This window comes from Myotis lucifugus, unplaced genomic scaffold (assembly GCF_000147115.1).
Source record: "Myotis lucifugus unplaced genomic scaffold, Myoluc2.0 scaffold_1, whole genome shotgun sequence".
NCBI classification, from domain to species: domain Eukaryota; kingdom Metazoa; phylum Chordata; class Mammalia; order Chiroptera; family Vespertilionidae; genus Myotis; species Myotis lucifugus.
Window position 1 is genome coordinate 6,144,883 of NW_005871049.1, and position 13,673 is coordinate 6,158,555.

A 13,673-nucleotide genomic window follows, 5' to 3' on the forward strand; every position below is an offset into this window, starting at 1 on the left:
CGCGGGACTCGGGGCGGAGCGAGAGGAACCAGGGGCGGGGCCCTGAGTCCCAGTCCTCCCGGTGGGTCAGCGCCTCTCGGGCTCCGCCACCGCGTGGAGGCCTGCCGAGGCGAGTGCTGGGCGTGTCCAAACGGCCACCCCGCCCAGGTCCTCGGGTTTCCCGGGGCTCCGGTCCCTAGCCGAGCTCCCGAGTTCCTGGAAAGGCTGCTGGCGCTGCGGTCGGAGCTCGGACGCGAGGCGAGTCCCGGGAGACGGGAAGCGGCGGTGTTGGGAGACTCGTCGACTGGACGGCAGGCGCCCGCTGAGCGGCCAGTAAGTCGCAGGTCCGGGCCACGCTCCCGAGCCTCTCGACGCGCGGCGGACGTGCCAGGAGTCAGGGACTGGCTGGAGACCCCGGAGTCGGCGCAGGGCTAGGCCGGGGTCTGGGGCGCAGGGCGAGGGGGGTTATGCATAGAGGCAGATTAGTTCTTCACCCCCGTGGAAGTTGAAAGAGCGCGCCCTGGTTAGGGCGTAGATGGGGTCCGGAGGATGGGGTCCAGCCCCTGCACCCCACTGGGGTCTTCGGCAGAGCCTGCTGCTGTAACCTGGGGGTTAGAAAAAGCACAGCAGCATCTATGACCAGCTCTTCATCACAAGGAAAATCGTACTGTTTTATTAGCACTGATACATGCTCATGTCCTATGACACATTTCTATTTTACATAGACCTAAGGTCCAGAGAAGTTAATAACTTACCCAGAGTCACTCGGTGTGGTAGTGGCAGGCAGAGTTGGAGCAAATTCAGTTCTTTTCAACCAATAGTTATGAACGCTTACCCTACGCCAGACGCTGTGTTGTTATAGGTTGCATGGTATATGCTATTCTGATCTTTGTCTTGTCTGTGACCTTTGGGTATCCTGTCAGACACATGCCACTGGTGAACAGCCAAACTTGAAATGTGTTTTCTATTAGTTCGGAATTATCTTCTTTGAATCCAGAACTGACATTTTGTACTTGGATTCAGTCTTGCAAATTTGTTTAACAGCCCACCGAGACATATCAGATTCCAATGATTGGCTCCAAGAAAGTACATATGTAAAATAATTAGCGGGTTTTTTCTTTCTTTCTTTTTTTTCCTGTAATATTATTTTACCGTATCATCAGCTTCTTGTTTAATCCCTGGAGTCTAGTACACTGTATGGCCTCTGCGTGTGTGTGTTTTACAAAGGGATTTTTAACCAGTATTAAACCAAGCAGAATGGTTGCTAGTTGCATGAATGCTTATAGAATTACCTCATTTCACTCCTACAATCCTCCCAGGTGGGGTTGTCTCAAGCATGCAAGGAACTGGAAAGCATGGAGATTAAGTAATTTGCCTAGGGAGCTAATAAGCAAGAGAGCTAGGATCTAAGAAATACAGGACTCCTGATTGTAAAGCCTGTGCTTTTCACTGCCAGCCTTCACATTCACTGCGCAGAATGTGAAGAAGAATCTTTTCCAATATCTCTTAAAATATATCAGAAGAAGTAGTCAATTTTTATATAAATGAAATAATTTGCGATTATGGATTAGGCCAGGTATTATTCCCTTTTATAGGCTAAGGTGGCTTACTCAAGGTCACATAGCTAGTGGAAGAACTAGCTCTGATATTTTCCATTGCTGCCTCCAAGCGATGACTTGAGACCACAAAAGTACATGGAATGGAGTGCATGTAAGCCTTGTGAAATCTAAATAAACTCTGTGTGTTGTACCAATTTAAACAAAAAAAAAGGAAGAAAAAATTACTTCTTAGGAATACACACAGCACCCAAACAAAGTAAATATTTGTAAAAGCCCATGGAGAAGAGGAGCTAGGTTTGAAAAGCCATTAGATTATTTGCTGAATGTTTCACATAGGATGAGACCATCCACCTGATGAGTTTCCTTAGATGACTGCTTAAAATAGATGCTCACCCCTCTAAACAAATGAACAAATAAGTTTCCAATTTACCTGCTCTATCTAAACACATTTTTTTTGTTACTTAAACTTGTATTGAAAATACGTGATTTAAAAGTAAAGTTACAAGATAAAAATTAGGTCTGCATTTTTGTGGAGTAAAGTTGTACATTGTGGTATTTTTTTTTAATATATTTATGCCTTTGAGATATGTATCAACTATATGAGGATAAAAGTCCAGAAAAAAATTAGGATTGCATTGTTTAAATGCTTAAATATCAGAGTGATAGGAGATAAAAATACTAGATGGCAAAAGAGATGTTGAGTACCACTTCAGCAATAGTGCTAATTTTTAGGAAAGACTTTTCATTCCTTGGCACTGTACAAGAATTTCTATTTTTGTTTCACTTTGTTTTTCCCTGTCTCCTTGGTTATTTAAAAGTATAGAAGGCAATTATGTCAGTTTGGCTTGATACAGACCTCAACACTGGGTCCTATTTCTGCAGAAGCTGGCTGGTGTCACACTAGTCTGATGTGGTGGCTTTACGTATCTGGTATGGCTCCAGATGGTGCCTCCATTTGATAAATTGGAGTTATCTTTACCCTGGGCTTGGATTATTATCTCTTCATGGTGGCACTGGATAGCAGTAAGCCATACCTAGAAAGAGTGTCCCAGAAAACCTGATCTTTTTATATTCTTCTTGGGACTGAAATGGGACTTAAAAAGATCTGTGAGATCCTGAACTCCAGAACCAAACTATAGTAAGTTATGTGTGTTTGATTTATTTTCTGTTCCTCATTAGTCAGGTGTTTACAGCAAGGGATATACTGGCTCTAGATTTGGAGTGCTAACTTTTTTTTTTTAAATCTTTATTGTTGAAAGTATTACAGATGTCCCCTTTCCCCACATTGACCTCCTTCACCCCACCCACCCCCAGGCCTTCACCACACTATGGTCTGTGTCTTTGGGTTATGCATATAGGCATATTAGTTCTTCGCTTAATCTCTCCACCCTGTCAACCCCACACCCCACCCCACCCCACCTCTGCCTTACCTCTGGAGTGCTCTCTTATGGCCTATATTACATGGAGTTAAAGTGATTTGGAGGCTGGCTTTTCTAGTATAGGGTTGAAAATTAGAAATAACTAAACAATTTTATAGTAGTGTACAAAATATTTGAAGAGTTCAGTGCACTAAGGTTTTCCCGTTTCCCTTGCAACTTTCTACTTTTAACATATATATATTTTTAGCCTTTTGGCCGGAACTGCCATATTCCAGTAATTTGCCAAAATAACTAACACAAAAGGAAAGAGGAGAGGCATCTGCTATATGTTCTCTAGGCCTTTTAGAAAACATGGAGTTGTTCCTTTGGCCACATACATGCAAATCTACAAGGTGATATTGTGGACATCAAGGGAATGGGCATCATTCAAAAAGGAATGCCCCACAAATGCCACCCAGCATGCACTGGGCATTGTTGTGATCAAGAAAGTTAAGGGCAAGATCTTGCCAAAAGAATTTATGTACGTATTGAGCATAGTAAGCACTCTAAGAACCAAGATAGCTTCCTGAAACGTGTGAAGGAATATTATCAGAAAAAGAAGGAAGCCAAAGAGAAAGGTACCTGGGTTCAACTGAAGCATCAGCCTGCTCCACCCACAGAAGCACACTTTGTGAGAACCAAAGGAACGGAGCCTGAGCTGCTGGAGCCCATTCCCTATGAATTCATGGCATGATAAGTGGAGGGGAAAAAAAGAAAGACTTCTGTGCTAATAAAAATGTTTCTCTTAATTGAGTAGAAATGTGGCATCCCTTCCTCCCAAAAAATAATTAAAGAAAACTTTGTGAACTAGAAAAAATATATAGGTAGGTAGATAGATATAGATACAGATTTCAGAGAGGAAGGAAGAGGGAGAGAAAGATAGAAACATCAATGATGAGAGAGTAATCAGCTGCCTCCTGCTGTCCTACACTGGGGATCCAGCCGGCATCCTGGGCATGTGCCCTGACTGGGAATCAACTGTGACCTCCTGGTTCAAAGGTCGATGCGCAACCACTGAGCCACACCGGCCAGGCACAGCTTTCTAGTAGTACTTTTTTTAAAAAAGAATTTGGGCCGAAACCGGTTTGGCTCAGTGGATAGAGCGTCGGCCTGCGGACTGAAAGGTCCCAGGTTCGATTCCGGTCAAGGGCATGTACCTGGGTTGCGGACACATCCCCAGTGGGAGATGTGCAGGAGGCAGCTGATCGATGTTTCTCTCTCATCGATGTTTCTAACTCTCTATCCCTCTCCCTTCCTCTCTGTAAGAAATCAATAAAATATATTTAAAAAAAAAAAAAGAATTTGGGTGCTTTTTTTCTTTTTTAAATCCTCACCTGAGGATATTTTTCCATTGATTTTTAGAGAGAGTGGAAGAGCAGGAAATACAGAGAAAAATATCAATGTGAGAGAAACACATTGATTGGTTGCCTCCTGCACGCATCCCAACCAAGGCCCGGACCAGGGAGGAGCCTGCAACCGAGGTACATGCCCTTGATTGAAATCAAACCCAGGAACCTCTGGTCCACAGTCATATGCTCTGTCCACTGAGCCAAACCAGCTAGGTTAAACTTTCTATTTTTATATGTTTGTCTTGTTTTTATTTATTACCAACCTAGAAGAATAGTGCCAAGGAAAATAGGATTGTCTCATGACCAGTTTAGCACTTCTTACTGTGAAATGTGAGTGCTGGAATTTGGGGTTCCAACACTAACATGGGATCTGCTTATTGCTGTTGATGCCATAGATGTTACAGAGGAAGATATTGACCCCTTCCTTTTCCTGCCACTGTAGAGAAAATAAGTGGCCTGTAATACTCCCAAAAGACAATGAAGTCCTGTGTTATGACATTCACTGTTCTACTGCAGTTTAATAAATATACACAAAGTGCTATTTTTTTAATCCCAGAATGACCCAAGGAGTGAAATAATTAAAAGCATCATTCATCTCTTAGAATTGTCTTTCCTTATGCTCTAGAAACTCCCTGAATAGAGTTATATATCTAAATATATTAAAAGAGTTGACTTCCTATTTGGAAAATGGAGCACTAATTCAGAATTTTGGTAATTGGGTAAAGAGTAAACTGTTCCATTTTCACCCCAGCAGAATATACTTCAATCCAACTCGGACATTAATCTCTTACAGATTAAAATCACAGGAGTTAGTGCAATTCCTACAGGTTAAGGGCTCAGTCCTCCAGATGCCATTACTTCTGATGCCAGCCACACTCAAAACTGATTTAGCTACAAATTTGGGGGTTTCTGTGACTCCTGTGGATTGATAATTTGCTAGAACATTCAAAGAAACTCAGGAAACTACTGTACTTATTCTTGGGGGCAGCGGGAATGGCACTAGGTGTTAGACCAGTGGGGTTAGACTGAACCTGGGTTCAGCAAACTTGGTACTTGAGTTCTGTGTGGGAAATAATTCAGAGCCAAGACTCAAACCATAAGAGAACATCCTATATTATAAAAGCCTAAAACGCTAAATGTCAGGTCATCCGGTTAGCAATTCAACCAATCAAAGCGTAATATGCTAATGATATACTAAGGCCACTCAACTGTTTGCTATGATGTGCACTGACCACCAGGGGGCAGACGCTCCAACCGGTAGGTTAGCTTGCTGCTGGGGTCTGGCCGATCAGGACTGAGCGAGATGGGCCGGGATGGGCTGGACACGCCCTGGAGACCTCCCGTGGTCCCTCCCCGGCTGGCCAACCTCCCACGTCCCTCCCTGGCCCCGATCGTGCACTGGTGGGGTCCCTACGGCCTGGCCTGTGCCCTCTCACAATCCGGCCTGAGGGATACCCCACCCCCACCCCAGTGCACAAATTTCAAGCACTGGACCTCTAGTTTATTTATAAAATCACAGAGGTAGAAGAATAATTCATAGAAAAAATGGATTTAAGAAACAAGTTATAGAAGCAAAGGAGGAAGGGCCCTAGGACCTTAGAAGTGAGGAAGGTCCAGGTGACAGGCCTGAGGGGATGGGGAGGGGAAAGGCGCAGGTGAACTCCGAGGAGGGAGAGTGCATCGGATCCTTATGGGGATCCTAATCAGAGTACTATTGATGATCAAGGACAATCTCCCATACACATGCGTGGAGGCAAGGACATAGTAGTAGTTTTAGGTGAAAGCCTTTTGCCCTACGCAGGTATGAGGGCAGTGACTCAGTAGCAATATACATTCCGCATAAACACACTCTTATGTAACCTGTTTATGTTTATACTAGAGGCCCAGTGCATGAAATTTGTGCACTGGGTGGGGGGGGGGGGTGTTATACCTCAGGCCGGATTGCGAGAGGGCACAGGCCAGGCCGAGGGACCCCACCAGTGCACGATTGGGGCCAGGGAGGGACGCGGGAGGTTGGCCAGCCGGGGAGGGACCACGGGAGGTCTCCAGGGCGTGTCCAGCCCATCCCAGCCCATCTCGCTCAGTCCTGATCGGCCAGACCCCAGCAGCAAGCTAACCTACCGGTCCGAGTGTCTACCCCTGGTGGACAGTGCACATCATAGCAAACAGTTGAGTGGCCTTAGTATATCATTAGCATATTACGCTTTGATTGGTTGAATTGCTAACTGGATGACCAGACATTTAGTGTTTTAAGCTTTTATTATATAGGATAGCACAAGTGTCACAAATTGGCATGAGGCCTCTTCTGTCTGAGTGTGTGTGTATCAATAATTGGCACAAGGCCTCTTTTGTTTGAGTGTGTATATAAGTTGTCACTGACCAGCTGGTGCTGGGATGCTTTGTGGGGCTGCTTTTGTGGGGCTACTTTGAAGAATGACTTTGTCTGATGGCCCCTGTAGTAGCAATGGCTACTTGGTCTACAATAAAGTATCTCCTATATATGCCTACAACTTCTCATGTCTTCATCTAATGAAGGGTATCCGAGGAGCTGTTCACCCAACAGTCCTCCTTCCCAAAAGCTTTTTGTTTGTTTGTTAATCCTCACCCCAGGATATTTTTCCCATTGATTTTTAGAGACAGTGAAAGGGAGGGGAGAGACAGAGAGAGAGGGAGAAACATCGATGTTAGACACATGGATTGGTTGCCTCCTGCACAGATCAAGCCTGCAACCGAGGTATATGCCCTTGACCAGAATTGAACCTACAGCTCATCAGTCCGCAGGCCAGTGCTCTATCCACTGAGCCAAACCAGCTAGGGCCCAAAAGATTTTAAGGGTGGAAATCTTAGGTGATGTCCCAGGGAAGGATCTCAAAAGATTATTCCTTTCAGGGTTGGGGTCTCCACTGATTGGTGGGTGCTAGGGCAGGGGGTCATCATTCAGTGCAGCTGGTCCTGAGGTCAGTATTGGTATCACTTACCTGGTTTTGCTGCTTTTCTGGGCCTGGAACTTAAATACAACTGAAGCCTAGATGTTATCTCTGGGGAAGAAAGGTGAGGGGGTCTAAACTGAATGAGCAGAGATGAAAGAGCAAGACATCCAAAGCACATGGCCAGCAATATGCCAGGGGAAGAAAGGTCACTCTGGGAATGAGGTCCTGCCCGATAATTGTTCCTTGCTAGGCACCTGGGGCTTTCCACGCTGGTGACCTGTACCTGGCCCATCCTCCTTGCTCTACTCATGTCTTTCTGTCTACCACATCATGATTACAGCTTTATTGTAAAAGATTACAACTTAGAAACAGCAAAATGAAAAGGTGAATGAGGCAAGGTACAGGAGTGAATATGGAGCTTCCATGCCCTCTCTCACACATGTTCAGTAACCAAGAAACTCTACCAAGCCCCAGTGTCCAGATTTCTTATTGAGTGTTCATGATTTTTATCTCATTGGTCATGTGATTAAACTCCACCCAGCTCCCTTACCCTCCAGGAGGTCAGGCTGGCCCAAAATCAATCCTCCAATCAAATGATTGTTTTTTTCTGGTAATTAGCCAGAAACTATCCTGAGACTTTTCAGGGACCCTCCAGGAGTCTCCTCATTAGCATAACAAAGGCACTCTATCAGAAAATTCCAAGGGTTTTAGGAACTCCGAGCCAAGAACTGGGATTAAAAACCAGATACATCCTTTATTATATAACACATTTACCCTCCAAGAAAAGCGTAGTCAAGCAATTTGAACATATGCTACATATAATTTATTGATTTTAATGATTGCACTAAAGTACAAATGTGTATAATGAGGACAGCATTTCAGAAAACAGTTTGCCTTTTTTTTTTAAATATATTTTATTGTTTTTTTACAGAGGAAGGTAGAGGGATAGAGAGTTAGAAACATCGATGAGAGAGAAACATCGATCAGCTGCCTCCCGCACATCTCCCACTGGGGATGTGCCCACAACCCAGATACATGCCCTTGACCGGAATCGAACCCGGGACCCCTCAGTCCGCAGGCCGACACTCTATCCACTGAGCCAAACCGGTTTCGGCCAGTTTGCCTTTTAACATTTGTTTAATGAATAAGAAACAAAATATTAAGAGGCAATGGTTTCTATTTTGTTTTTGTTTTTTGTGGCTACATGAATGGAAAAATATACACAAATATAGACAAACTTTCAAAGCTCATTTGCTTATAAGCAAATTTATTCAGGTTTATAGAATTTATTTTGTTTGTTTTCCTATTAGTAGGAAAATGTTAAGAAGGTAATTGTCATCTCTGGTATTAAAAGCCCTGAGCGTGTTAGACCAGATATTCTATTCAAATGCTAAGAAGTACAGTTGGTTTCTCCCTGTGTGTAAGACAATCTCTGATGTGGCCCTCCTGATCCCATCCCTTGATATTCAAGCCTCTGTAATTTCTTCCCTTTGAGTGTGGGCAGTACCTGTGATTTGCCTTCTAAACAATAGAATATGGCAACAGCGATTGGATGTGACTCCCATTGAAACCAGGCAACCAATTGGTCTGGGCTGCCTGTCACTACTTGAGCAAATTAAGCATAGACAGGGTTGAATCATATAGGAGCATTCCTATATAATAAAAGAGAAACATGTAAATTGACTGACCCTCTGCTATACTCACCAGCCAGTCAGGAGTGAGTATGCAAATTAACCTGCCAAAAAAAGGCGGGTTAATTTGCACATACAGGCGCTGGGCGGAGAGCAGAGCCGGAGAGCCAGTGGAGAGTGGAGTAGCTTGGGGAACTTGGCTTCCCAAGCCGCCAGACGGAGAGCAGAGAGGGAGAGCTGTCGGCTTGGAGGACTTGGCAGAGTGGGAGGCCGGGATGGAGACAGAGCAGGAAAGGAAAATCAAGAGCGCGGGGAGCACCAGGAATTCTGGGAATAGTAGTTCTGGTGGCAGACGGATCTCCTAGACCAGTGATGGCAAACCTATGACACGAACTCATTTTTTTGGTTGATTTTTCTTTGTTAAATGGCATTTAAATATATAAAATAAATATCAAAAATATAAGTCGTTGTTTTACTATGGTTGCAAATATCAAAAAATTTCTATATGTGACACGGTACCAGAGTTAAGTTAGGGTTTTTCAAAATGCTGATACGCCGAGCTCAAAAGGTTCGCCATCACTGTCCTAGACACTAGAGCAGTGGTTCTCAACCTTCTGGCCCTTTAAATACAGTTCCTCATGTTGTGACCCCCAACCATAAAATTATTTTCGTTGCTACTTCATAACTGTAATTTTGCTACTGTTATGAATCATAATGTAAATATCTGATATGCAGGATGGTCTTAGGCGACCCCTGTGAAAGGGTCGTTCGACCCCCAAAGGGGTCGTGACCCACAGGTTGAGAACCGCTGCTAGAGCAAAGTGAGCCTGGAGCAAGTTACTGTTGCAGTGGGGGATGGAGGAAAAGCAAAGGTGAGAGACATAAGTAAAATCAGAGTGTCTAGGAAAAAGTAAAGGGAAGATATCCTAAAACTTCCAGGAAATCTCCACCAATGAAGCAAAGAAAAAAATGCCTCTATTATTCTGTGAGCAACAAACCAAACTGGATTGGGGGTCTCAGACAATTCACTCACATGATTGCAAAGACAGACAGAAACTCCCGGATTGGAGAGGGCTCCCCTGAGGGCTCCCAGATTGGAGAGGGTGCAGGTAGGGCTGAGGGGCCCCCAAGTCCCCCCAGGGCATGAATGTCATGTACCGGGCCTCGAGTTTATTTCAGTAATGCCAGCAGTACGGGAGAGCAGCAGGTCATCCATGAAAATCTGCTCTGCACCTTCTCCTCATAAGCCAATTTATTTGGGGTAGGACAAAGATTACAAGGGGATGTAGGCAAAAGGACTAAGAATGGGTATAATGATTACAGGCAATGTGGGTGGGACTCCCTTATCTTTCCATGATAATGGCCTAAATTCCAAGGATGAGTCCGAGATCCCTGGGGTGCACAACTCCCAGCCAGGTTAGAATGTGCTGTCTTTCATCAGAACAAGAAAGCACAGTTAACAGAGCATGATTATTATTTCTTGTAACTATAACTAGTCCCCAATATTCTATTTCTGCCCCTAACACCATGACTGTTATGTTACATGGCAAAGTTGATGGAATGACACTCGCTTAGTTACATTAAGTTATGTAAGACTTGCTAGCCACTAGCTTTCATTCTCCTGTTGGCCTTAAAGAAGAAAGCTGCCATATTGTGAACTTCCTGTGAAGAGAGTCATGTGGTAGGGAACCACGGAAAGCTCCTGGGAGCTGAGACTAGCAACTTTCCTATGCAGGTATTGTGTGGATATAAGTTTTCAACTTATGTCGGTAAATACTTAGGAGCATGATTGCTAGATTGTATCATGACTATGTTTAGGTTTGTAAGAGAAACTGCCAACTGTTTTCCAAAGTGGCTGTGTCATTTTGCATTCCTACTAATAACAAGTGAGACTTCTTGTTTATCCAAGACCTTTTCAGCATTTGATATTGTAAATTTTTTTGGATTTTGGCCATTCTAATGGTTGAGTAGTAGTAACTTATTGTTTTAATAATGACATGTAATGTGGGACATCTTTTCATATGCTTACAGGGTGGGACAAAGGTAGATTTATAATTATTCTTATGGAAAATAATGCAATAATTAATAAATAAAAATGCAAGAATGAACTGTGTTTTGCATACTCACAGCTGTATACTTTTGCCGCACCCTGTATTTGCCACCTGTACACCTTCTTTTTTAAAAATATTTTTATTGATTTTTTTATAGAGAGGAAGGGAGACAGAGAGTTAGAAACATCAATGAGAGAGAAACATCGATCAACTGCCTCCTGCACACCCCCTACTGGGGATGTGCCCACAACCAAGGTACATGCCCTTGACCGGAATTGAACCTGGGACCCTTCAGTCCACAGGCCGACGCTCTATCCACTGAGCCAAACCGGTTAGGGCTGTACACCTTCTTTGGTGTGGTGTTTCTTCAGCTCTTTTGCCCAGTTTTTTAAATGGGTATTTTTCTTTCCTTATTGTTGAGTTTCAATAGTTCCTTGTATATTTTGGATACAAATCCTTTATCAGATAGGTGTTTTGCAAGTATTTTCTCACAGTCTTTGGCTTGTCTTTTCATTTCTTAATGGAGTTTATTTTTAATAAATGTTCATTGAATGAACCAATTTCTTTAAATACGTAGAATATCAGCTATATTTTCTGATTATACTGTTACAGAAATTCTTCTGAGTGTTAATAGTTTTGCTTTTTACACTTAGCTCTCTAATCCTGATCCACGTACATGGAATTTTTTTGTGTACTAAGTGTGAGGTGTTGGTAGGTTTACATGAGGACATGTGCGTTTATGTGTGTAGTTTTCTGAATGGTTCCTGGCAAATAATACAAAACTGTATAAGTTTTAGCCACTACTGTTGTTACCCAACAAATACTGATTTTTTTCTCTGAGTCACTGTGCTGAGGATGGGAAGGAAGATCCTACACTCAATAATTCACAGTTTAGTGAAGCTCCGGACTCTACTTCATCTTTTCTACTTTTATCTCAGTTCTTTTTTTGTTTTTCGGTATCTTAATTTTTCTTCAGTTTCATTGAGATGATTGATGTATAACATTGTGTTAAACTGTATAAAAATAATGATCTGATATATGTATATATTGTGAAATGATTACCAATAAGTTTAGTTAACTAAACTTGTAAGTTTTTCTTATGATGAGTGTTTTTAGGATCTATAAGATAAATAAATTGCAACATGGTAACTATAATAATACATACTGTATTATATATATGAAAGTTACTAAGAGTGGATCTATTTTTAATTTTTACCTGGTATTTAAACTGATGGTCAGAAAACTGACCTGCTGCCTAAAATAAAATATTTTAAAGTCATTTAAAATTTTGTTTCATAGATGTTGGTTACTACTGATGGGTGTGAGTAAGTTAGATGTTCTATACCGGAGACTTCTCCTTACAAAACTTTTTATCAGAGGATGGGGAAGGCCAGAGGATCTTAAAAGGTAAAATTTTTTCTGAATGCTTGTTCTGACTTTGTTTTAGTAAACATTTAAAATTTTATTTCACTTTTAAAGTTCTTTGCTATAAATATAAAGTGATTGGAAAATTAAGTATTAAACAATATAAAAATGAAATTATTTCCTTTTCTCTTTTCTCCCTTTAATTAATTCTCTTGTTTTAACCCACATAATCATAAATTGAATTAGTTTAAAAGTCATTCAGTTGTGAAAATAAAGAGCTCTCAGAAATACAAGTTAGATTATTAACTTTAATAATTTTTTAATTGATTTAGACTTTCCAGAGACTGAGCATTCCTGGGTAAATTGAAATTGTAATGACTATGAAACTGGGATATACTGTAGCTCATGTGAATATATGTACATAAAATAAATTTTCAAGATTTGTGCTTTTAATTTTGAGTCTTATATATGTTAATTACTTTCTGAACAATGATATTTCTCACATTTTTTTTGAGATAAAATGTCCAGCTTGCAAAAGACCAACAACCTACTCTTTTTCTTTGTTGACTAAAATTAAATTTTAGCATGTTTTATGACCTGGACTTAGTAATTTTTACTCACTATTCATCAGTCTCAACATATGGCTATACTAATTTTTTTTTCCTTTTGTTCCCCTTTACCATAACAGACTCTTTGAATTCAGAAAGATAATTGGAAATCGAGAAAGATGTCAGAATCTGGTTTCAAGTGATTATCCAGTATACATCGATAAGGTAGTAAAATGAAATAAATGTAATTATAGAAATTCTGTTTTAACATAAATATGTGACAGGAATAGGTGGAGGGGCAGGAGCTGGAAGAGATTCACCTAAGAGCTTATATGCATAACCTGTGGCAAAGGACGGCAGGGGCAGAATGGAGGAGGTCATTGGGGGGAAAAAAGACATCTGTAATACTTTCAACACTAAAGATAAATTTTTTAAAAGAATAGGTTGAATGTTAAGAGTATAACAGTAAACACTAGAACATGAGTACACAGTATAGGTTTTTCATTTAATTTTTTTAATCTCCCACCCACCCCCGCCTCCTCTCTGAGATTCATACTTCTGTTCCATGTTTCCATGTCTCTGGATCTATCTTGTTCATCAATTTATTTTGTTTATTAAATTCACATATGAGTGAGATAATGTGATACTTATCTTTCTCTGACTGGTTTATTTTGCTTTACATAATACTCTCTAGGTCCCTCCAGGCTGTCTCAAAGGGTAAGAGATCCTTCATTTTTATAGCTGCATAGTATTCCATGGTGTGAATGTACTACAGCTTTTTTACCCACTCTTCTACTGATAGGCACTTGGGCTGTTTCCAGATCTTAGCTATTGTAAATTGTG

General features: G+C 41.7%; 1 protein-coding gene across 3 annotated transcripts in view; it reads left to right on the forward strand.

Annotated features, from left to right (window-relative positions):
* Positions 1 to 13,673, forward strand: part of ABHD18 (abhydrolase domain containing 18) — a 40,969-nt gene that overhangs the window by 100 nt on the left and 27,196 nt on the right. The window contains exons 1-3 of one of the 3 annotated variants that reach the window (XM_014454957.2): positions 2 to 312; positions 12,217 to 12,324; positions 12,971 to 13,055. In XM_014454957.2, the coding sequence (XP_014310443.1) occupies positions 12,233 to 12,324; positions 12,971 to 13,055 (177 nt within the window). In that variant the 5' untranslated portion in view covers positions 2 to 312; positions 12,217 to 12,232. Of the gene's footprint in view, position 1; positions 313 to 12,216; positions 12,325 to 12,970; positions 13,056 to 13,524; positions 13,548 to 13,673 lie in introns of those variants that run through there. The other 2 variants (XM_023754233.1, XM_023754229.1) reach the window with 2 other exon arrangements.